The following is a 26,029-nucleotide window of genomic DNA, read 5'->3' on the forward strand; positions in this document are numbered from 1 at the left end:
CTTTGGAAACTAAAGAAGATGACAAAAGGACAACTAGTGTTAGGTAGCCAAATGAATGACCAGAGCAGCGGAATTTTGTCTTCTGCCTGTGGTCATTTAGCCTTGCTGAGCCTCAGTTCCCATAGCTATTCTTAAAACAATCCTACTTTAGAAATAAAAACTAGAACAAGAACACCTGTGTCTCAGGGGCATTGTGAAGGTTAGGTTACAGATGACCTTGCAGTCTGACAAGCACATTGTAGGCCTTCATTAGGTGGGAATTTCTTCCCCCCATGCATAAACTCATTGAAAGAAGCTTCTGGTAGAACCTGTACTACACACACACTCAGAGGCACACATACCCACCCATTAACAGAATTATCTTAATCACCCAGCAACATTGATTGAATGTCCTCTAAATAAAGAACCATGAAACTTTCAAAATAGTTTATCAGTAAGGGCTCCTGGCTGGCTCATTGAGGTCCATGTTGGGGGTAGAGATTACTTACATAAAACTTTATTTTTAAAAAACAGTTTATTGGAGCACCTGGGTGACTCAGTCAGTGAAGCCTCCAACTCTCAGGTTGCAGCTCACGTCATGAAGGTCATGATCTCAGGGTTGCGAGCTGAGCCCCTCATCAGACTCTGAGCTCAGCAGGGAATCTGCTTGAGATATTCCCCCTGTTCCTCTCCTGGTACCCCTTGCCCCACTTGCTCTCTCTCAATTAAATAAAAAATTTTTTAAAAGTTGAAAAAAGTGTATCAGTAAATGCAAGTGACTGCAAAGGAGAGACCATGATACATGAGTAGTTAACAGCTTGGGCCTTGGAGGTCTTTCATCCTGACCACTGGGCAAGTCACTCAGCCTCACTGGTCCTCAGTTTCTTTGTCTCTAAGGCAGTGATAGTGAAAGAACTACCTTCACAGGTTTTTCTGTCGGTGAGTTTAAAATGAGTGAATACATACGAAGTTAATGTATGTAAATATATAATATACAGAGTTCTTTTGGATCACTTAAGAATGCCAAAGGGACGACAGGGAGGAGTGGTCAGTTGGTTACCGGAGAAAGATTTCTGCACAGGTACAAAAGTAAAGCTTTTTTGATAAGATTCGCAGTGGGGCTAAAAAGAGACTGGCAGAAAAGGAGAGATTTTTTAATTCAGATTCATGCTATATTGTTTATGGATTCATTTTGATAGCTCCTTTTCATTTTTAGGTTCAGAACCCTGTATGTTTCTTGTGTTTAAAGTTCCTGACTGACACCCTTCAGTTTGGCAGTGTTTTTATATTTGCTTTTGGTTATGGCTTTTCCTGCAACAGTCTCACTAGCTCTTCTTCTTCTTCTTCTTCTTCTTCTTCTTTTTTTTTCCTGTCGTTTTCTTTTTTAAGGGGAGGGGAACAACAAAAATGTCTTTGAATTTTACAGTTCAGGCCAAGGGCAGGATATATGTCCTGACTGACATCCCAATCTCCTTAGAACAGGATACAAACCTCTCCAGTGATTTCTGTTACACCTGTTACCTTACACAGGTAAGGTAGGGTCAGGTAAGGTAAGGTGTGATTACCTTACACCTGTTTCCACAGCTCAGGTATGGTTGCGGGAAAACAGTTTGATTTGGAAGGGGATTTTCAAAATTCTTAGACAAGACTTTCAGCGTGATTGTGGACCTTCATTATATGCATACTCTTTTTATGACTCCCGTGTAGAAGTGTACACTCCTGAGAAAGGTCTGGCTGAGGAATGTAACCAGTTTGAGAATGTGGCCGGCTGTGCCTGGAGGTCTCTGGAAGGCTCCCATCTGATGGATGGTTCTGAGTTAGTCTGGAAGCCCATTCACACGTTCAGGGTATGTTTTAAAACTCATGCCGGCTGTCCAGTGCTTCCTGTGCAAGCCCAGAGTGTTGACAGATCAAGGGCATTTCAAAAGCAGGGCAACTACTATCCATTGACTACTTGGAGGCCATCCATTATTCCTCAGTTTACCCTGAATCTGGAAAATGACTATCAAAGCCAGTCTTGGGGCTTTTGTACAGACCAGTACCTGGTCAGTAGAAACTGACAAAGAAACCCAGAATCATACGTAATGAGCATAGTTAGAAATTCAGAAACCTGTATTCCAGGCCAGGAAGAAGAGACCTGTGATGCACAGCTTGTCAACTTTGTTGAAGAAATTTGCAAATATATGCATCTGTTAGCGATCAATGTCCTGACTTAATAGGCAAGTTTAAAATTACTGATTACGCTGATGTGCTTCTGATTTCTTTTTGCAAAACAGATGAGTAGTTTTTATTCCAAAATTTGTTCCAAATCTATTTTTTGGCAGTATGCTAGGTTTAGTCACAGTGTGAATAAAGTATGCGCCCCTTGTCTTGATTACTCTGCCTAAAATATCTCAACACAGTATACGTTTAGTCCTTTTTTGATTATCACAACTAACATTAAACATCAACAACTTCTTTTTGCTAATGAAACGTTGTAACGGAGCCTCTCAGTACACTTATGACACCCCCTAAACTCCAGCTCATCTGTTGCTTCTCCCCTGTTCTTCTGAATGCCCCAGTACCCATGCTGTTCTTCCTGGCTCACTTCTTTTGTCCCTCAATATTGACATTCAGCTTTGTGTCCCTCCATTAATATTTGGAGGACTACTGATGTCGCCCCTACATTTTTGGATAAAGGACATCATTATTAAGTTGGCTTTTGCTTTATTCCATGTGTGTCCTGGATCTCCCTCCCCTCTTAGTAGCCAAGGACACATTTCTGAGCTCTTTATCTCTATGCTTGCCAAGATGGGAAAGAGAAAATTGTTGAACCTGGAGTCTTGTGAGATATTTAACCAGTTTAATCCATAGTTTTCATGTAAATGACTTTTTATCATCTAGCGACTCTCAACCATGGGCACTGTGGAGTGTGTGAAGAGTAGTTTGCTCCTTGTGACATTTATGTTGAGCATAGTTATCTGTAATGAACTCGAAATGTTGGATAGAAATCATATTCTCATAAAGTGCCTTAACTGGGCCAGCATGAGAATCTAGCAGTAGTACAAGGTGTAACGATGCTGGGAATCTGAGATGGAAACTTGACCTCAGTTATTTGCCTCTGGACCGCCAGAGGCTGGTGGTTACATTTACTCTCTCCAAGAGATAAGCACTGGGGATGTTCCCTCAGCCATTTGTTGATTCAAATTAAGCATTGCATGAAGCAGCACTCAACCCTTAGGAAAAGTCAGTTGCCATGTTTTGGAATCTTAGATGCTGGAACAGTAAACTTTCAAAAATGCTTTGATGCTCAGATTTAACAAAAAGTTAAAAGGAAATAAAGCCCTTAAAAAACAAACCTAATACCCAGCCACTTATCATTGTTTTATTAATATGAAGTGTTTTTTCTTGCAAACAAATAGGGAAGAAGTCATTCTTTTCGCAGCCCTCTCTGGAAAGTGGGGCTTGCTCACTTTATCATGTTCTGGGAACCAGAGTCTATAATTTAGAAAAGATGCAGTTGTGCTCATCATGGAAAATTGAAGAATTATCTCACTGGAGTGGTGTGTTGACTGTGCAAATACTTGCCAACTACCTCTGTGCCCTTAGAACTTCATTAGGCCCGTGGACATGCGCAGCTTGTGAGAGAGAGAGGGAGAAGATAGTGACTCTCCCTTCAGACGTGCATATAATCTATTAAGGTCCAAATACAAGGAAATGAATAATGGGGATGGTGCACAAGTGAGTAAAGGACCCAAACACACAAACTGCATGGGGGCAGGGGAGGGGAAAGTGACAGGGAAGGCTGCCCACATGGGCTGTGGGGCCCAGTGGAAACGAAAATCTCTTCTCGTTCAAAAAGCAAGCAAAATGGTACCCTCGAAGCACTAAAATACAGAGCTATTTCCTCTCATCCATGTGTCCCCTCTGCTCCTGCACGTGTGTCATAGTTCTGTTAGACTTCACTTACATAACACAAGTTCAGAGATAAAATTGTTGAATATGTCAACATGGTGGCCACAGGGCGTTAAGCTTGAAGCACAGAGCCCTTCTGAGCCTGGGCTCCTGTCACAAGCCAGGCCCTGGGCCACGGCCCGGGTCACACGTCTGTGAAGTGGACCTGGTTGCAGTGTGAGTACTGTGAAATCTAGCATATCGGGACTAAACCTGTTTTCAAGGAAGGGTTTATGTGGAGAAGTCTAAGTTTGGACAAATCAAGGAAGGGTTTATGTGTTTTCAAGGAAGGGTTAATGTGGAGAAGTCTGAGTAAGTTTGGACAAATCAAGATGGATGTGTGTTGGGGGTTTTGTTGTTAGGATGGGGCAGAGGAGGTTTTGTTTCCCTTATGGGAGGAGAGAGAACAGGCTGTAAGAGACACAGAGGAAGTAGCCTTGGTAATACAGTGATCAGAGTGTGTACCCTGCAGGGAGACCCAGCTCATTGGCTAGACTTGAGCCGCAGGGCTTGCCATCTGGAATCTTCAAACATAGGAACATGGACAGCCATTTTTAGGAGGACTTCTTCCCCCCACCCCCTCCACTAATGGCTTGATTTATTTTAAAAATATGTTAAACATGTTATAGAAAGTGTGCTCTCTCTCTGCTTTTGCTTGAGAGAAGAACTAAGGAGAGGGACGAAATGGCCAGTCAGCTCCCATCTGGGTCTCTCCCAAGTGGGGTATAGATCAGAGCCGTGTCCACGTCCTGGCACAGCATCTTGCCGGCAGTTTGGTGTGGACCTGGGAGGGGGCAGAACTGGTTTTACGTCCCTGTTGTCCCATTCACTGTCTGGATGATCTGGTGGGTGTTACTCCACCTCTCTCTGGGTCTGTCTCCCTTTCTGTGTAAAATAGAAATAATTGCTGGCCTTGCCTCCTAGAGTTGGGATTAAATGAATTAGTACATGGAAAAGGAACTAAGACATGGAAAATGAGTGACTACATCACTCTAGATATATACATACATAGAAATACACATATTTGTGTCTTAACCTTTACTGCAGGTTTTGGAAACAATGCTGTTTATTCCCTTCTGCTTACGACTACCGCCACTGTTAGCTTGCTTTCCCACCAGTACTTAGCAATATTTATCTCTGCACAAATTCCTGCCTCAGAGTAACTTGTAGCCTATGACCCTGAGTTGTTCATTCGAGAAGCAGCTTAGTCTCTATCACCACTCATCTGCGCTTAAGACTTGGATTCAAGGCACACATTTGAAAACGATCTGCTGTTTGTTTTTGTTTGTTTGTTTTTTTTAACCTGAGGTGTGTTCCTATTATTGTACATTTTTCTCCATTGACAGTCCCATTGCCTCTCCCTGGGGTTTAGCTGTCCTAGAAGACAGCTATTTTCCTCTTTCAGCCACAGCCTGACTAATCATCCCAGATGTGTCCCAGTTGTGGGGACGGTCCATCCAGGAGGCCCTATCGGGTTGATCTAGATCACTGTTGCCGTCACCACCACCACCACCACCACCACCACCACCACAGGTAGCTCAGTGACCAGGGGCAAGTTATGCAAAAGATCAGAAACCCTTACCTTACAGTTGACCTCATCATTTTTTGTTGGGGGGATAGACACAATGAGGAGACCTTCTAGAAGGCTCCTTTCTTTCCCTTGGCCCATGAGCCTGCTCTGGCCCCCTCCAGACTCCAAAGGAAAGAAAAAAGAATGGCATTTTTGAGTCTGTACTTCAGTCTACTGTGCAGTTCTTCATTCCGTCAAGTGCCGATTTGCTGGAAGGAGAATCTCAACAACTCTGTGAAGATAGGAAACGATGCTCTTCTCTCAAAGGTCTTGATTAACTGATGCCCAGATCCCACGGCAACTTTCCTCTTCCTACCCTACTTGACTGCCCTGCTCCCAGTCGTGTTTGAGTACCTCCTCCTGAGCTCTCTCCGTCCTTACGTTGGCCCTCACGTTTCTTTTCCTGATTCCGTTCACTGTCCTCTTCACTGAGTTTTCTTGGCCTCTCGACCCCTTGAATGTAGACCCATGTCAGGTGTTGTCCCTTCCATCAGCGTTTCGCTCCCTGTGTTTCCCCAGGAACATGCTTCCCCTTCGTGACTCCACCCGTGAAGATGTCCACCTCTCCGTGTCGCTGACTCTCTCCCTACCCCGGATCCAGGTGCTTACAGGAACTGCCCAGGAACCCTTTGCTCCCAACATCCCCTTAACATCATCCTCTTAAATATTCATGATTCCAGCTGGAGTTCAATCATTCTATCCCACCCCCACCCCATGCCGGGTGTTTCTAACAAAAACCCCCTCTCCTTGTGTCCTCTTAGGCACCAGACCCACTCCCCAAGTCTGTCTCTCCTTTCGGAGCACATGCAGGCATGAAGTCTTTCCATTTCCTAGCCATGGTGTCTAGTACAGTGCCTGGACCACCGGTGACTCAGTGTGTGCTTGTGGGCTTAGTTACTTAATAATGAAAGGGCAGCTGCTCTCTCACTTGCCAGTCAGGTCTCCAGCTTAACTGACTTGAAGTCAGAGAATTTCATGCCTCATCTCTTAGGTCAGTGTGCCAGTCTGATCTTTGCATCTGTAATCTGTCCTTTGTGCTGCACCAGAGCTGCTCTCCTAGGACAGAAGGCGTTGCCACACGGGGCTGTGGGTCCCACGTCTTCACGTAAGCTGAGTGCTGACCCACAGTGCCTTGTACACAGTAGCCACTTAAAGGTATGTTCAACTTAACTGGAGCAGAGCTAAGAAGGAAGGAAAGAGATGTGAGGGGGTGACAGATTGAAAGGAGGATTAGAAAGATGAAAGGGGAGAAACTGAAGGGCTGAGGCCAGCCAGTCTGTCTGTAAACATTCCATTAGTCTTGGTGTTAGACTGAATGAAAGCTGGTGTTTTGTTGCCCACGTCCCGGGACACTTCCCCCAACCCTTTGGAAAAGAAAGCTACATTATTCAAGACATGGGGAACGAAGGGAAAAAGTGGCTCAGTCCCCCACTTGCAAATACTTACAAAGTCTTCTTTATAGAACAGAACTTTGAAGCCAGAAAATGCCTTCATAGACGAAAGTTGTCATTCTACAGACAAGGAAACTGAGGCACAGGAAAGCGAAGTGGCTTAGCAGCTAGCTAATGGGAAAAACAGCCGTAAAATGCCAGTCCCTTTATTCTTCAAGCACATCCATCAATAAATCACATTTCCTCTTTTCTGGGTAGTTCAGGCCAGTTTTTAAAGTGAAGGATTAGACTTAGTAAGGGGCTAGGCATTTAGAGACCCTTGTTAATCACAGATATTTGCAAGGTTCACATCATGCATACTCTCTGTAAAAGTGATTCAGCATGTTTGGAAATAGACTGGTGGTTTTACATTGCCTTTTTTAAGCGGAGATTTATTTGCACACCATTTGTGTTTTTTTCCCCCCTCCCATTTTTTTAATTGTACTGTACATAACTAGGAAACGAGATGGACATGGATTGTAATGGTTAAGCTGGAGGTGAGGAGGATGAGTGGTAGGTCCTGCCTGTTGCCCCTTCTCCAGCAGCCTCCTTCCACCTACAAACGATGGCGGAAGAATCTGAAGAGCTGTTGGCTTAGATGATCCACTGTCCCTTCAGCTTCTCACAGGCTGCCGTGCTATGATTGTATGTAGTCTGGTGCCATTTGGATCTTCACCGAAAATCCTAAGGCAAAGAAGGTTGAGAGAGAGAAACAGAAGTGGTGTGGGAAGGCGTGCTAGTTGTCTGGAAGGAAATAGCACCTTCTGTTTGGTTCTGAAGAGATCGTCAGGGGACGGGACTTTGAAGAGGCAAAGGCTGATGCGGCAGCATCTGGAGATCTTTGAATGCTGTGGCCAGAGTGGTAAGATGACCGTTGGCAATGGGGACATAGCAAGAGTTGAGGAATGAGGTGCCAGACTTGGGGAGCCCAAATTAAGGAGATCTTCTGAGCTCGGCGGTGGGGGTAGGGGGGACAGATTATTTGCAGGAAGGAGTTTGTAGGTTGTTTGTGAAAGGGCTTTCCAGTGTAAAAGGCAGAATTTTCCACTGGAAAAATTCAATGACATTTAAAAATCTAAGATTAATTCTTTTCATTGACTTCCTCTCCTTGCATTCGCAAACAGAGGGAGTGGCGCACCTGTTTCAGGGATTCCGTAGCCTTAGCAAGATCTTCTTTGAACTTGTTGTACTGCACCACATCAAAATGTTCTTTCTTTGATTTCTTATGGAAGAAGTGCAGAAACTGCCTCTTTTTAACAGCTGAGTAAGTATAATCCTGGCGAGTGACGATAAAGTATGCAAAAAAGACCATGGAATTTGCAAATGTGATGAAGTATGTCACCGGTTCCATGATATCCCAGGAGTACACCCACCAAGTGAGCCAGGCCAACGCCCCGCCCTGAACAGACAGCAAGGCTAACCCGGTCCATAAAAGTCCACTGGTTTTGGCTTCTGAGCGAGGTTTGATACTCAGTTTCTCTTTCTTGGGGCACTGTACATCATACGTTATTTTATTAATGACAAGCTTAAAATCATTCATTAGCAAAATATCCATCAAGGTCGAAGCTGAAATTTCACTGCCATCTGCTGTGAAGATGGCTGCCATTTTGACAAAGTGAAAGTTTGTACAAAGTTCCGAGTGTACAAAAATAATTGTATTATAACAGAAATTGACTAAATAGTAGAAGAGAGGTTTATTGTTCACCACATCAAGGTGGTTATATTGGAAAGAGAGCTTGTTGTACATTCAGGAGAATGAAAATCTCGGTTGGTTTAAAAGTTTGGTTTATTTGAGGGCTTTTTGAATAGCCAAAATTTCTTCCTAAATCATTGTAGTAAGTGTAAGGTCTTTTAGTAAATGTTAAGTTATTGGTATAAATTTTGTATTACAACTAAATAAAATGTATAGCGAAGTTAATCTGACACATATATTCAACCTCAACTCTTTTCAAGTGCCTTCCCTCACGGGGGGCCTTTCTTAGACCCTGAGATTGGGCTTCCCTGTACCCCAGAGATCTCTGGACACTCTGTGGTCTATAGCATTTGCAGCACAGTTGTAAAATGATCTGTTTGCTTGCCTTTTCCCCCAGCACCTAGGACGGTGTCTGACACGTAGCCGGTGCTTAATAAATGTTGGTTGAACTGCACAGAATATGTGCAAATCACTCAACATTTCCACCTGCAAAAATGAGAAGATTAAAAGCTGTCTGCCTGTCTCACCAGGTTATAGTTATCCCAAGGGCTGGAATATCCTTGTTAAGGATAGGAACCTTGGGTTGCGCACCTGTAGATGCCCTTAGCCCCCAGAATAGTGTCTGGAATAATTTTTTTTTTTTCATCTGAAGGCGATTCTTAGGTGGGAAAGCTGTGCATTCACATAAGACACCTTTTGGGCACAAATGGCAAGCAGTTCATTAACATCCCTCTTATACAATAAAAGCATACACTTCTGGAATCAGCCAGGTAGGTAAGGAAAGAGGAATGAGGCAGATCAGGAAAGTTTCTGAAGAAGTTATTTACAAATTCCCAAGCAAGGTAATGATCGAGAGACCTCACTAAATGAAGAGTTGAGTTGAGACTCCAATAGAAGTCAGTGACACTAATGTGGCCACGTGCGATCCCCACCCTCCTTGGGCAAGTGTCCATTACTGTCTGCTTTGCCTCCCCACCATCAGCAACCATTAAAGGGACGACTCTGCATTAAGTCAGGTGACCCATCCTGCCACCTGCTTTTTCCTGGGCAGTGGGGAAAGATGAGAGTCTGATTCCAGAAGTCCTTGATAAAATAAGCTCTTCTGTTTCATTGAAGTTTGCCAGCTGTTTACTACTAGTTCAGGCTTTTTGAGTTTTGTTTTCCTCCACTGTGCTCAAGGGATAGTAATGTTTGTTGCTTCACTGCGGTAAGGACTACATGAGATAGGAGTGTGCAGAAAACTTGTAAGAGCCAAAGCATCATTTGCATATCCTTTAATACATATCCTTCACCGGGATTATCTCTAGGACACGGAAATCGGTAGTTTAGCTATTTTGGTGTCCTTGGCTTATATAGCAATTTTTGGAAAGGCTGCAGAAATTTTTTTCCTTCCAGTCCAATCTATTAGTTGATCCTTGACTTTCTTTTGTTGAAGGTAAATACTGGGTACTACAAATGGTTCTTTATCTTTCTTTTCCCCAAGGTACATTTACCTATACCTAACATAGAAAATTCTAAGTGTTTTCCTTTCCTCTCTTCTTTGCTTCCACCCTGCCTTGAAAGTACATGCAGTAGAAATTGTTTAGGGTCAATGAAAAATACCAAAGGGAGGATGGAGGCAAGGGAAATAACCAAGTTTTCAGACTATATGATTTGACTTAATCGGATTGCTTTTCTAACATTTAACCTGCAACAGAAACATTAGTGGGACAAGATTAGAAACGAGGGGTACCTTTAGAGATGGAGTCTCTCTTGTGACTCCACCCACCCAGGGTGACCTGGGTGGGATACCACTACAAGGGACTTTGGGTAGCCAGTTGGCTACACGAGGTGTCTGAGTCCTGGGAGAGGGTTCAGTGTGAAGAACAGTAGTGCAGAAAGGTCAAGAGTTGAGTATGAAATTAGTTGTGTTCGAGAAGTTGGGCTTGTGCTTCCCCAGCCTCTTTCCCGGAAGGCCAAACTGCCATTTCAAGTCTCGGCAGGACAGACCTAGATCTAGCTGCCAGTCACAAGCAGATGGGGTGCTGCCGTGTTGGATCAGCTCTGCTCACACATGCGTCAGCTCTGTGAGGGTACTTGGGTTTCTTCACCCCGAGGCTCCCTCTCGTAGATGGCAAAATCAGTCTCAAGAGAGTCTTCTCTAATCCCATCTCCCCGGCCCACTCCCTCAGCTAGCAGGCAGGGCTGAGGTCAACCAAGAGTATAAGTGAAGTGGGTTCTTGGCACATTCCTGTAGGTGTATTCTCACAACAGCCCACTGACCTGAAGGTTCTCCTCTGAGGAAGTTTATGAGAATCATTCATAATGTGTGAGCCCCTGAGAGATACACTGAAGGACGAGGAAGTGAAGTTACACACAGTTAATAGGGAACCACCCTGTCTCCCTGTTAACTGCATGAAGGAGGTTTAGTAGACTTCACGGTGACTCTGTTTCTGTGGTGAGTGGGGACTCTGGATCAGTGGTTTCCAACGGGAGGTCCTACTTGTGCTGCCTAGGGGACCTGGAAATGTCTGGGGATGTTTTGGTGATCACTGTGACCTGGCAGCCCTACTGGTGTTTCATGGGGAGGGGCTGGGGTACCAGCCAGAAAACACAGGAGTCCTTCCATACAGGGAAGAATATTCTATCTGAAATACCAGTAGCACTTTTGAGAACCACTGAGCTTTTTGATGAAAACATCCTATTCCTTTGCCATCTTTGTTAGTAAGCTATGACAAACTACTCTCGAAGATGTGGACCGTAGCTATTTTGCTAACATAGACATCACCAACAGAGCCCTTGCTCTGCCATTAGACACTCAGCTGGTGTGCCTGCCAAAATACTAAAAATATGAATAATGAAGCATTAAATATTTAAAGCAAATATTTTTGTTTTATACATAAAGAATATCATCATTTTAAAAACCATTTATTGGACACCCCCATTGTACACAGGTGTTGATGAATACCATTTGAATTAAATGCAAATGAATACTCATTTTAAAAATACTTCTGCTTATTTTTAAAGAATGATACCTTTTCAGTAGGTAATTCTAAAAATTTCTACAACAAGGGAACTGGTGTATGGTCTGTGTTTAAATTTGAGTTGGAGTTTTTAAATGCATCTTCACTGTTGGTGGTCTCCAGAAAGTCACTTCAGACATGACAGGAGTGGGGGATGGAGGGAAGAAAAGACATTTCTTTTTCCTCGTGTTAAATGTACATTATCAAGGTTCCAGTTTAAATGTGTCTAAGATAATTGGAGCTCCTAGGAGGCACTTTGCTAAGCAGCTAATTCAGCCCATCTTCCCTAGAGAGGATAATTGTTGTTAAAAAACAAAAAAGGAAAATGTGTTGTTTTCTCATGTAATTATGTAACTGACATCTTTATATAATAATACATTTGGGTGGTCTGTCCCTGAAACCCTTGGTTTGTTAGGAAACATTACAGTTTCCACAAGTAATCACTTACTCCTAAATATTATGAAAGAATTTGGTATTGTTACATTGCATCATTGCCTTAGTCAGAAGCTAAACTTTCTAAATGAGGCTGGCACTGGAAAAGGCTTCTAGGTTTTTTGCTATTTTTTTTTTCTTAAATGTCATTATATGAGCTAAGTATTTCTGAGATAGAATGCTGTATGACCAAACATTAAGAAGGAACAAAATACAATTTTTCTTAAAGATTTATTTATTTATGTGACAGAGAGATCACAAGTAGGTAGTGAGGAAGGCAGGGGTGGGGGGGAAGCAGGCTCCCTGCCGAGCAGGGAGCCCGATGTGGGCCTCCATCCCAGGACCCTGAGATCATGACCCGAGCTGAAGGTAGAGGCTTAACCCACTGAGCCACTGCCCCAACAAAACACAAATCTTGCTGAAGAAAGGAGTAAGGGCCTCTAAGCCACAGTCTTCTCGGTGACATACTGGGGTGTCCTTAGCTGTGTGATTATTCCTGCCTTCTTCAGCACACTTTAGTCCCCCCACCCCACGCCCCCGCCCCACACCGGGTTAAGACCTGTGAAATTCCTTGCCTCAGAGAAGCATAGGTATCTCCACGGTGGACACACAGCCATTAGAATCCAGTTAGTTTCAATCCACTTTGGTTACTAAGGTCCTATGCCTTGCCGATCAAAAAAAATGCCACACTTAACAAAACTGAATGGAGTTTTCCTTCATATTGGCTCTTCAGAGGCTGCAGACTGCCTGGGTCCTGAGTCAGCCATCACTAAAGTTCAGATTCAGCCAGGACCTAACTAACTAATCACGGGGGCTGATTATTCCACCCAAGGGCATTCTTTTAAACTGCTTTTACCCAGGATTGTGTGGGAGGCTTTTGCAAAGTAGCAGAGAGAGGAAAGGAAGGGCACAGACAGATAAAATTCACAGGAGAGAGGGCAATCTCAGGGCAGAAGCAGTCTGAAGTGGCAGGGCTGAGGGCTGAACCAGGCAGGGTGGCCGTCGAATGTAAGGCCGGAGTTTGATTGCAAAGGCATCATTGTGTGATGACAGAAGCAGTAGCAGGACATGATTGAATCAGTGGTTTATCCTCAGCAGCAAATGGAAGTCAGTGGGCTGTATGCAAAGGATGGAAGAGGGTCAACATTTTGGTTCCAGGAGTAGACCAGAAATGACATCATTTTGTCATTAACTTGTACTTGGGTTTACTGGAGAAAAATGTGTCTCAGCTGACATGGAAGATTTCGACTTATCATCCTGAATTCGTGCTTTTAACACCATCTTCACAAAGCAGTTGACCCCTTTTGCAACCTTTTCATATGATGTAGCCACGCCTTTCAGCCATTATACCTGAATATGTAATATCTTCCATCTTAGAGAAGGATGGGCACCCGTAGCAGTAGGTTCAGAAACATTTTTGACACTCAATATTAGGTTATACTACAACACAAAACTTTAGTTATATGAGGAAAATCGCCCTTTTTTTTTCCTCCCCTAGTATAAGCTAAATTAAATCACTAGCCAGATACAAATTCATGGAAGTAAAGCTGAAATTTAATAGTATATTTTCTTTAAATGAATTGGGGTAGGTATTGCCATGAAGGTATTAAATGTGACCTGCCTGGGATGGCAGTATCTTTAACTGGGGATAAGATGTACATAGAAACAACTACAGATTTCAGGTCTCAGGTATGTATGTGTGTTGAAAAAGGTAGTGAAACCTTGAGATGCGATTCAGTCATTTCAAAAAAAAAGGAAATAGCTTCCATCTTGGTGGTGAATTTGTGGTTCCCAAACTGTGTGCCAAGGCACCCCAGGGTGCCACACAGTCAACTTATAGAAGATATTTTGGGGGGTATTCCTTATTTTTGAGGAAAACAGTAATATTTGATCTGTCAGACACCCAATGAGCCACTAGCTGAAGTAGTTCAGTTTTAACATTAGATGGCGCTACATTCCTTTTGATGATGTCATATCTTTCTAAAGCTGGGTTTTTGGAGACAGGTGAGGAAAGTAAATGCTGTGTGGCAGTTAAAGTGGATGAATGTAGCAGTATACAGTTAATTCCAGGACTTGAGAAAGTATATAGTTCCCAACAGGTGTATATGCCCTTAAGTAAGAAAGTTTGGTTATTAAAGGATGAAATAAAAATAGACCTTGCTTCTTCCAGTTGATGAGTACCATTTTTTTTTTTCAAGCTGCTACTACGTTGTTAAGACATACATACTTAATAGGTTATTTGAGTCTAACTACTTAATAAATGAACTGTCAGGTATTTCTTTTGGCTGAGTGGCAGTATTAAAAAAAAAATACTAAAAAACAAAAGGATTCCTTCATCAAAGTTTGGGAACCTCTGCTCAACTGAATCATTACTGCATTTCTTGGCGTTGATCAAGGGTGAGCTACAAAGCCAGGCTGTTTCTATCCCTTCACTTCAGTTCCTTTTAAATCCGCTGTCAAACAGCAAGTAGGAACGCCATGCCCCAGAAACAGATTGAGTTCCTAAAACTTGACATTAAAATAAGTTTCAGTAAATTCAGTTATATTACTCCACTGGCTTCCATTTCAAAAATGGAGTTATGTTCATAGGATGGGAGTGGGGTTCAGGGGTGGAGGTGAGGGGCATTAATCCCAGAATTTGTTAAAAGTTACACTTAGAAAGAAAAGAAAATATCTCAAGGTTAAATATTCAAAGAGGAAAAAATGGTTTTGTTTTTCAAAAAGTTGTTCAAAATAAGCCACAAAAAGCAAGCACGTAATTATAAAACAAAACCAAGAAATCAATGCGACATATAAATTAGAGGTGCTTTTTCAATTCATAAACTAATTCTTCACTTGCAAAAACATTCATGACAGAGTTCCCTGTGATATGAGCCTCCCCCGGGCATTTGAAATATGATTCAATTTTTAAAAATTCTATTTGTACCCAATTTTTTCAGAAACAAAACATTGGTTTTAAACAAGGTGCATCTGTTTCCAGAAAATGCTTTCCCATGGAGCTGTGTGTGAAAGGCTTGTACTGCATCTGGAGATCACACTCGGCTCAAATCAAGAATCTCTTTGAACACACCAAGCTTAGGAGCTAAACTGTCTTGGCTGCTTGCTTATGTTTGATCCTGTTGGGAATGAGGCTAATTGTTTAAGAATTTACGTCCTGGTAAGGCTGTTAGCACTTTAAATTGATTTGGTATTTTTAAAAGCTTATTTAAAACTTACTTATACTGAAAAACTTGGTTTTCCTTGAGCTAAAAAATTTATTTCCAGATTTCACCTGGCTTATCTGTCCAGAAAATGTCCCCTAAAAGCATCCTTTTACATAGTGATTGCAATGGGTCATCTATTGGCTTTTTAGGAGAGTATGTCTCTGTTTTTGCTTTCTTTAACATTCTTCCTTGCCTCCCAGCATACTAATCACGCCCTGTTCCTGATGTAGTCTTATACAACCAAGAGCCTTTAAAAACATTTACATGCACAGTGTCCTTTGTACGAGTATATGAAAGTTCCTTATAAACATTAATTAATTTATATACTTCTGTGAAACGAGTTGATCTCATTTTCCTTCTCAAAAATAACACTTTTGATCTTTGGCCATTGTGTGCCTCTCTTCCTACAGAGACACGTTATTACTGGTTTTTCGGAAATGGAGAATCTAGCCACGTACAACTTTGTAAACCCCACATTACTCACCGTCCAGCTTTGTAAACAATAGGGAACACACACACACACACACACACACACACACACACACACACATTTCTTCAGTGAGATTTTGTGGAAGATGAAGATGTCCCACTTCATTTTCAGTAGTTGGTAGATAGGTCTAAGTGTTCTAGAAGACTAGGATGAACTTTGACTCACATTCTGAGGGGCGCCTGGAGGAATCTTTTTTGTAAAACAAAATCGTTTTTGAAATCAGAAGAATTGCCTTTCAGCGAGTTGTGGGATAGTGATACCTTAAGTTTGGCAACGTTTGGCAATAGATATATTTAACACACTGAGTCGGATCGAAGTATTTTATTAATTATTATGTGCCAGGTCATTTAGAAACATTTTCTTTCCTCCTTCAGTAGTTCTGCAATGTATGTTTTATATTCCCCATTTTACAGGGGAGAGTGAGAACCAAGAGTGTTAAGTGCCTTGCCTGGCGGGCAGTAGAACCAGAATTCCAGTCCAGGTCTGACTCCTTGTACAGCCTGGGCTCTCTTTCAGCCATCCCTTCCCCTTCGCAGATCTTGTTAGAGCTGCAAGGGCCATTTGAAGGTTATCTAGCCCATCAACTTTGGGGACAAGCAAACTAAAATTTAGAGAGACAAGTAACTTGTACAAGGTCACCTTGTATTCAGTTCTTGTTGATACTTCTAAATAACCTTGAACCGTGTTCAGTAAACATTCCATATTTATCTCAGCTGATTGGAGCCTTTCAAAAATCAACTACTCCTCCCAAAGGCTGAGATGCCAACCATTATATTTGGCAGTATTTCTGGAATTCTAGGAAATTGATCTATCAAGTAGCACCTCAGGGTTGACATTGGGATTCTCTCTCAACCTCTTTATCCTTACTCACTTCTCTTCAATTTTGACTTCATGTCCCTGCTACAGTCTACCATTAAAACCCAAATCCACAGAGACAGGGTATTAGCACTATAAAACTGTCTTTGGGAAGATTATCCTGTTTGAGGCGTGCAGAATGCATCTGTTAATAAACTTAGAATCTTGGTTCAGTACTAAGTGTAAGTTACCACCAAGTAAAAATTTAATTATTTCTTCATTCTTTTCCTCCTATTTCTTTAAAGATTTTATTTATTTATTGGACAGAGAGATCACAAGCAGGCAGAGAGGCAGGCAAAGAGAGAGGAGGAAGCAGGCTCCCCGCTGAGCAGAGAGCCCGATGTGGGGCTCCATCCCAGCACCCTGGGATCACGACCCGAGCCGAAGGCAGAGGCTCAACCACTGAGCCACCCAGGTGCCCCTTTTCTTCCTATTTCTGATGTGTGTATTCCTAATCCTTTAGGAGCTAACGTTAACTGAGCAACTATCATGCATCAGGCACTACAGCAAAGCAAACTAATACTCATGTAGATATTCTGAGAACATGAAGTGATAGCTCTTAGGTCTTCAGTTTTATATTTGAAAAAAACTTGGGCTCAGAGAAGTTAAATAATTTGTGAAACGGTACAAAGCTGTCTTCTAAATGGAAGTAAACTTGACTTCGACCAGCTGTGAGCAAACTTTCTTCTTAAAAGATTCATTAACCACAAAATCTTTCTTTTTCTTATTCTCTTTAAAGACGGTAAGATGCTCAAAAAGATCCAGAGGTTAGGAGTGGGTTCTCAGAAGATAAGTGAAAAAAGTGTTGAGTTAGGAGCCCAATTAAAAGCCTAGAAGCACTGGGTCTGAAAGGAATATGGTGTGTGTGTGTGTGTGTGTGTGTGTGTGTGTGTGTGTGTGTACACACCTTTTCCTCAGACTGGATGTCAGGAAGAGGCTAGATCTAAATGAAGGGAAGACAGGGATACAAGTAGCTCACACCAGATGGACTTAATTAAAAAATTGCCAGTCTGACCACATAGTTCTGGAAACTTTCAGTGTCCATTTCTACATTTACAGTTTTACACGTAATCTCTAGTAGAGTTCGCTTTCAACCTACCTTTTGAGAAAAAGACCCTGTAATCTGTATTTTGGATCATATCTTGGAATTGTGTCCTGTTCCTGCTTAAACACCGTAGAAGGCCTCCCTGGGGATAACTGCTGACTTTTTTCTGGTCCTCTCCAGTGTTCATTCTTAGTTCCCCTCTTCGGTGTGTCTGTCACTGAAGACTTGGCCATTCCGCCTTTCACTAATTTCTGTTATAGTCTCTATCCCTTCTGATCTCTTTTTTGTGTGTGATCTGGTTCTTTCTCCTCCTCAGTACTGGGTGTGCACTGCTGTTACTATGAGAGATGCCCAGGCTGTAGGCCCTGGTTTCGTACGATTTCTTTTTTCTTTATGCTCCATAAGGTCTTCCATTTTTGTGGTAAAGGTTATTGTCTCTGTGGGCTTACCTCACAGCCATATTACCAGCTCTAGTCTCTCCACTGTACCCCTCCAACTCTGTTCTTTACTATGTGTAGCCCATCTCATTTCAGGTCTGTTACAGCACAGTGCTTGCCACATATTACCGTACATGGGAATTATCTGGTGATTCCGTTGAAATAGAGATTCTCATTCTGGACATTGAGGCCTGAGATCCTGCATTTTTCCCACAGTGGTATTGCCACATGCTGCCACTGATGTTGATCCACGGACCACATCTGGGGTAGCAAGGTAGCAGTTATGTGTCTGAAAATGACCACAGGACAGGTTCCTTTCTCAGCTTCTCTGTTAGCATCCCAGAATGCCAAGGTCTACCTTTTTCAAGAAGCCCTTTTAAGTTACACGAACCTCAAGATAAAATTCACTTGCATGGGCCTTGTAGTCTGGAGTCTGCAATTAAGATTTTATACACTCAGTAATTCATTATTGGTTCTCATGTGTTGTCTTCCTATTCATGTGAGAGTTCAGGCAGTGACACAAGTCTATCTAAAGGAAATCTGCAGGTAATCACGGAAGTAGGTTTTTGGACAAGACTCTGTAAACTTATTTTGTATTCTACATAGTGCCCAGCATTGAAATGGACATTGAACTGGATTCCTTATTATCATCTCTCCAGAGTATGATGGCCCCTCCTTTTGCTTTTGAAATCCTGCTCATGTAGACTTTCCACCCCAGTGACGCAGGCCTTTGTCAGACTTGGTCACCACTATAGCTCTAGGACCCAAAGCAGAACTTGGTACATAGCAAATGCCTAATCATTGTTTTATAGTAATCAAACAGTTAGATGAAAATTACAAAAGGAAGGTCAAATTCCAGCTCTATGAAGCTGTTTCCTCCTTACCCTCAAGTACAAACAGCACACTCTCGTCAGAACTCCCGTAAGAACTTTGTGTTCCTCATGTAAGCCTTCAGTGTTTCTCGAAACGCAGTTAGAGACCACCTGCATCAGAGACCTCTGGTGCGCTTGACAAAATGCAGGTTCCTAGGCTCCACTCCAGACCTGCGGAATCAAAATCTCCGGAGTGGGGCCTGGCAGTCCACAGTTTTAGCACTCATTGTAGTGGACATGAAAATTTGAAGACCTCTGAACTGTGCTCTTAGCTCTCTTAGAAGTGCTGATGAAGAAGTAAAATAGCAAATGATTGTCAAAATAGAAAAATGTTCTCTCCCCAAATAATTATCAGTTACCTTTTTTGTTTATTTTTGCTGGTTTTCATTTTCTCCCTAGCAGTATCTTGTTTGTTTGTTTGTTCCAAATCTTGCCTCAAACCATTTGGAAGTTGAAGTCATGACCACTTGTAAGAATTCCAGAACATGGGCCAAGATAAAAAAAAAAATCATTCAAGGTAAAAATAACTGTTTTAGAGTTGTGCTTGAAAGAAGGTAGGTATTCTAATCTTTTTATTTGGAACTCTGGCGGAATTTTAAATGAGGGGAGAGGAAAAAGAAAACACAGGCAAATTGGATGAGGACATGTGTTCTCTTAGTTCTGCGGTTACAGGGGATTAGTGGTGATGAGATCCAAAGACTCGTCACGCTGGGGGTCATCCCCAAGGCACACTGGAAAATTCCTATGACAGACACCAGGGACTGCCTTTGAATCTCTGAAGAAGAGAAATTGAAATCTGGGGTTCTTTGGATCAGGGGATGACATGTAAAAGATTGATCTTGTGGAGTATATGGGGGGTCAATTGTACCAATTACTCTACTTTTGTATATGTTTGAAAATACCATAAAAAAGAATGATCTGAGCCCGGCCTAATTAGAGATTGGGGCTGAGGGGTGGATGTAGGGGTGAGGATGTGGGGAAGACCTGCTGTTCTCAGAGGAGGGGAGGGGTGGAGAGGGTTGATTCATGCAGCATTGGGAGCACCCTTGCTTATTGTGAGGGTGATATTTGCGTGTCACACACACCCTGTGTAAACAGATGGGCTAAAATCTGGCCACATAGTTGTTCCAGTCTTGCCAGTAACTTAGGGAGTTTTTAACGTAAATAAGTAAAAAGTCTTATATTTAAAAGGAGGTTTCCTTACCCGGGTCCCACTATAAAGGAAGCTGGATTTCTACGTGTGCAGGAAAACTGGCAGGACGAGTAGCCATAATTAAAGGTCAAAGGAAGTGGCCTAGCTTTGAATTCAGTCCTTTCCAGTGCTGGATCTTACGGAGAGTGCAAGAATCACTTTGACAATGAAGAAATAACTGTTTAGGGAGGTTAGACTAAAGATCTAAATAAGCTTTCTCAGTAAACTGAAGGAAGAATAATACAACTTTAGCAAAGGGAAGGAAATCTAAGTTAATACATAGGCAATTAGTCATAATTGAAAGGTAGGTAAAATAATGCATTTGGCTGGAAATGGGAAAAGGCCAGTTAACCCATGGGAGCTATGTGGACTAATTGGAAAGAATATAATCTATTGGCCTTAAGGGAAAAAAAAAAAAAAAGGTGGAGATGGTGTTAGAGGATGATAATGTTAGTTGTAGAGAACTGGGAAACAGAAATCCTAAAAGGCATTGCTAAGTGAACTAAAATAGGCTTTGGGCCCTCACAAGAGCTTTTTGTCATTGCCATTATTCCTGAGGCCACTAACCTGAATGACCGCTCTGCAGAACATCATGTCCAAAGATGAGTTTACAGAATGAGAGAAAAAGAGAAGGAAAAGGAAAATGCAGGGTAAAGAGAACGTAGGAAAATAAGACCCAGAGTTGATCTTCCTGAAGTAAGACCACACCAAAGATAGTTTGTTCAGTATGAGCAGCTCGATTCCAGATGTGGAACAGCTGGAGACAGTTCAGAGGAAAGCAGCGAGAAAAGACTTAGACGGAACAAAGAACTGGAAAGCATATAAAAGGCAGCCTTTGCGAATGAGGTCCTTGGTAGGAATCCTTTTTCTAATTTTTATGGCAAGGGTTAAGAAGTATCAGAAGTTCTTTACTGTATAGTTTCAGTTTCCCCTTGATAGGCAAGGTAGTCATTCTCCAAGTATGTGAGTGCTTGCAAACAGACAGGAAGGAAAGTTTGTGCACATAAGGGGTGGACCCAGAGTCTTCTAGTGAGGTGAAGAGAAGTAAGGATGAGGGGTTGGTTTTAAGTAGAACAGCAGGGGGACCACTGTCGGAGTGTGGGCTGTCTGAATTCTAGAACAGCCGATAGTGCAATTGTTAGCAGTTCCATCCTTGGGGGCAAATAAAAAGTGTGCTGAACTGGTCCTAGAAGTTAATTGTTGGGAATCATCCTAAGTCTGGCAGAGAGCTGTGTGAGGTTAACTAATGGGTCTCTTCCGTCTGTTTTCTGTGAATCACCCCCCTTAGCCTGCAGCAGTACATGGTTGAGTCATTCCTGAACTCAGATATCTCATTAAAAGGAGGAATTAAAGGCTATTAAAAATGATTTGCTGCTAGTCCCAGATTAAAGAAGGACCAATTTACAGTTACAGTTGCCCTGGCCCAAAATAAAATGCAAATTGTCGAAATTGGGCCATTGTAGGAAAACAGGAGTGTACCAGAGCACATCCTGGCATTCTTTCGAGAGAAAGACATGTCCCCAAAAGGGAAATTTCTGGAACGCTGATTTAAGCAGTTTTCCTTTGTCTGCTGTAGAGACCAGAGTCATCAGACTGAAAATTCAGAAGTAAATTTGTAAATCTGAGACATAAATTTGGAGTGTGAATCTAAACAATGAGTTATTGTATTCCTTGAAGGTGAAAAGGTTGAGTTGATAAATGATATTTTTAAAAGGATTTATTTTTGAAATATACTTAAATACAGTAAGACACCCCAAAAACTCAAGGCCAGTTTAGAAGTTTCTCTTCTAAGAACATTAAAAATTGCATAATCAACACTGAATTAACAAATGTTTACGGAAGTCTCTATCTTAAGAAATACTGTCCACCACATGCCGTACCATCCCGAAAAGAGTAAGAGCCAACCGATTTTAAAACTGGCAGTTTATAGAAGAAGAAACTGAGAACTAAGGGAGATGCATTATTATCTGCAGAGACCAATTAGGAATTATTAAGTCCTTCGTTTGTAATAGCTTGGCCATATTTGCCAGCAATCCTACAAAATGAGGTCCTCTTTTCAGAGGATCCTACTCTTACTCCTGCCCCACTCATATATCTCAGATATCCCTCAAACATAGCTCTTATGCACTCCATGTGAAATAGCCCCGGCTCCCACTGACCATCTGGTCCCATAAAAATAAAAAAAAAAAGGAGTGTTTGAAAACCTGGGGACATAAAGCAGTGGGTAAGACCCTTACCCTAGGAGCATCCAGTGTTCACGTAACTCTTGTTCCAGTTCTGCTGCCTTTGGCATATCCTCACCTCCTCTTGGCTTCCCTGGTTCCAAGATTCCCCTTCAAAACTCCATCCATGTACCTCAAGTTGTTTCTTCTTTCCTACAGGGTAAGTTCAAGCTTCTAGCCTAGCTTTGAAAATTCTATTTTTCTTCCAAGAGTTCTTATACATAGGACAAATTAATGTTGTTTGAGTTTTTAAACTAGGAAGGAGTCCTGAGTACAGAGTGATGGTTTTCATCAGGGTTGTACTGAAATAGATGGACCACTTCTCACAGAGCATCTGTTGCTTGGAGACGGTGTTATCAGAGTGCCCCAGAAAGATTCAGGCAGTAGAATTTCCACTTGTTCTCAGCCTCATGCAAGGACCAGCCATAGGGGTACTTTTTTTTTTTTTTTCCTCTGTGGATACAGCCATTACATCTCCAGGTTCTTGGTCTATGAGATTCTCCTCTGTCACTGTCACCCAGCAAGGGTCATCTTTGGGCTGTGAGCAGAGGTCCACTGGAGTCTAGACCACTCCTCCAAGCAGCTCATTCCCTTCATTCATTCCTTCTGGCCAAGGATGCAGGGTGCTTTGAGGGAAGCCTTTCAGTGTGTTAGCAGGGGAAGTGATTTTGATGCCAAATCAGCGCCTTGATTTGGAGCTTTCTTTTCCTTAAACATTGGAAGCAAACATACCTTTGTTTTAGGAAAGGAGATCCACTGCTCTTGTCTTAGTTCATTGTTATTGCTTCTTCCTTAAGTCTGAAGGCTTTATGAGTAACTCCCAATTCTTAAATTCTTTATACCGTGGAATTGAAAGTGAATTCAAGTGAAGACACCTGGAGTTGAGCAGCTGTAGAGCAGCAAATTCTGATAAATTCTTATATTTCTGCATCCAGCTCCTTTATCTTAACCATTAATTTCTTCTGACAAGAAAAAAATTGTGTTCCAGGGAAGCATGGCATGGTACTTAAAATTGGAGCTTAAAACCAGGGTTTAAGCATCCAACAAACCTCCATTTGAACCCCACCTTAGAACTTTCTCCTCATCCAGGAAATGCAGACCCAGCAATGACTTAATAGCTTTGTCATAAGGAATAAAAAAAGTAATATGGCTGGCAGTGCTTAGATGCCAGTTGAAAAAGTGACTGCAACAGAACATAGTCCAAGAAGGCTGAGGAGTTGGAGACTTTAGTTTTTGTCTGGTCCTGGGAATTCAGCTAGATAGCTATTCAAATCTTTGTCAACACCTGTGAACTCAGCTAGAGATCTAAGAAAAGAATAGCTGCAACTCTACAAATAGAAAAGACACCGCTTTCTGCAAGAATGACAAGACAGAAAATCTCACTTCAAAAAAGAGAAAAGCGGTGGTACTGACTGCCAGGAACCTAATCAGTATGGACATAATTAAGATATTAGAACTAGAGTTCAGAAAAACTATTATGAAGATACTAGCAGGGGCTTGAAAAAAGCGTACAAGACACTAGAGAATATCTTTCTGGAGAAATAAAAACTAAAATCTAACCAAGTTGAAATCAGAAAGACTGTTAATGAGATGCAATTAAAAAAGGAGGTTCTGACTGCTAGGATAAATGTGATGGGAGAGCATTAGTGATACAGCAGACAAAATGATGGAGAATAAAGAAACTGAGAAAAAGAGAGAAATAACTACTGGACCATGAGAGGAGAATTTGAGAGATTAAGTGATACCATAAAGTGAAACAGTATTAGAATTATTGGGATCCCAGAGGAAGAGGAAGTTGGGGGGGGTACAGAAAGTGTATTGGAGCAAATTATAGTGGAGAACGTCCCTAAACTGGGGCAGGAAACAGGCATCCAAGTCTAGGAGGGAGAGAGTCCCCCCTCAAAATCAATAAAAATAGGTCAACACCCCAGCATATAACAGTGAAACTTGCAAATCTCAGAGACAATGAGAAAATCCTGAAAGCAGCTCCGGACAAGAGGTCTGTAACCTACAATGGTAGAAAAATTAGATTGGCAGCAGACCTATCCACAGAGACCTAGCAGATTAGAAAGGACAGGCATGATACACATTCAGGGAGCTAAATGAGAAATATATGCAGCCAAGAAGACTAGCTAGGATGTCATTCAGAATAAGAGTGATAAAAAGCTTCCAGGACAAAAGGAAACTGAAAGAATTTGTGATCACCAAACCAGCCCTACGAGAAATATTAAAAGGGATCCTTTAAGCAAAGAGCCCAAAAGTAACATAGATGAGAAGGGAAGAGAGACAATCTACAGAAACAGGTACTTTACAGGTAATACAATGGCACTAAATTCATATCTTTCAGTAGTTATTCTGAATGTAAATGGACTAAATGCCCCAATCAAAAGACACAGGATATCAGATTGGATTAAAAAAAAAAAAAAACAAGACCCTTCAATATGCTGTTTGCAATGGACTCATTTTAGACCCAAAGACACCTTCAGGTTGAAAATGAGGGGGTGGAAATCCATTTATCATGCTAATGGACATCAGAAGAAAGCTGGGGTGGCAATGCTTACATCAGACAAATTAGATTTGAAACCGAAGACTGTAATAAGAGATGCGGAAGGACACTATCATAATTAAAGGGTCTATCCAACAAGAAGATCTAACAGTTGTAAATATTTATGTCCCTAAAGTGAGAGCAACCAATTACATAAACCAATTAATAACAATATTAAAGAAACACATTGATAGAAATACAGTAATAGTAGGGGACTTTAACATCCCCCTCACTACAATGGACAGATCATCTAAGCAGAAGATCAACAAGGAAACAAGGGCTTTGAATGACACACTGGACCAGATGGACTTCACAGATATATTCAGAGCATTCCATCCTAAAGCAACAGAAAACACATTCTTCTCAAGTGCACATGGAACATTCTCCAGAATAGATCACCTACTTGGTCACAAATCAGGTCTTAATCAGTACCAAAAGATTGGGATCATTCCCTGCATATTTTTGGACCACAATGCCTTGAAACTGGAACTCAATCAGGAAAGGAAATTTGGAAAGAACTCGAATACATGCAGGCTAAAGAGCATCCTACTAAAGAAGGAATGGTTCAAGCAGGAAATTAAAGAATTAAAATTCACGGAAACGAGTGAAGATGAAAACAACTTTTCAAAACCTTTGGGGCACAGCAAAGGCAGTCCTAAGAGGAAAGTATATAGCAATACAAGTCTTTCTCAAGAAACAAGAAAGGTCTCAAATACATGACCTAACCTTAGACCTAAAGGAACTGGAGAAAGGACAAATAAAACCTAAACCCAGCAGAAGAAGAGGAGTAAGAAAGATTAGAGCAGAAATCAATGAGATAGAAACCAAAAGAACAGTAGAGCAAATCAATGAAACCAAGAGCTCATTTTTGAAAGAATTAATAAGATTGATAAACCCCTGGCCAGACTTACCAAAAAGAAAACAAAAAGGCTCCAAATAAATAAAATCATGAATGAAAGAGGAGAGATCCCAACCAACACTGAAAAGATGCAGACAAGTATAAGAACATATTATGAGCAACTGTATGCCAACGAACTAAGCAATCTGGAAGAAATGGATGCATTCCTAGAGCTGTATAAACTACCAAAACTGAAATAGGAAGAAAGAGAAAACCTGAGCAGACCCATAA

General features: G+C 41.7%; 2 protein-coding genes across 4 annotated transcripts in view; one reads left to right on the top strand and one right to left on the bottom strand.

Moving 5' to 3' along the window:
• The window catches only part of ARL15 (ADP ribosylation factor like GTPase 15), a 395,820-nt gene that overhangs the window by 284,229 nt on the left and 85,562 nt on the right, over positions 1-26,029 (top strand). The gene's annotated exons all lie outside the window — the stretch shown is intronic.
• Positions 7,964-8,659, bottom strand: LOC116585713 (calcium uniporter regulatory subunit MCUb, mitochondrial-like). Its single transcript, XM_032334989.1, has one exon. The coding sequence runs from the start codon at positions 8,657-8,659 to the stop codon at positions 7,994-7,996; it is 666 nt and encodes a 221-aa protein (XP_032190880.1). The 3' UTR covers positions 7,964-7,993.

This window comes from Mustela erminea, chromosome 3 (genome assembly GCF_009829155.1).
Source record: "Mustela erminea isolate mMusErm1 chromosome 3, mMusErm1.Pri, whole genome shotgun sequence".
Taxonomy (NCBI): domain Eukaryota; kingdom Metazoa; phylum Chordata; class Mammalia; order Carnivora; family Mustelidae; genus Mustela; species Mustela erminea.

What these genes read in the sequence shown, in the direction of transcription:
- LOC116585713 (XM_032334989.1), bottom strand. Translation starts at nt 8,659, where the DNA reads ATGTACAACAAGCTCTCTTTCCAATATAACCACCTTGATGTGGTGAAC.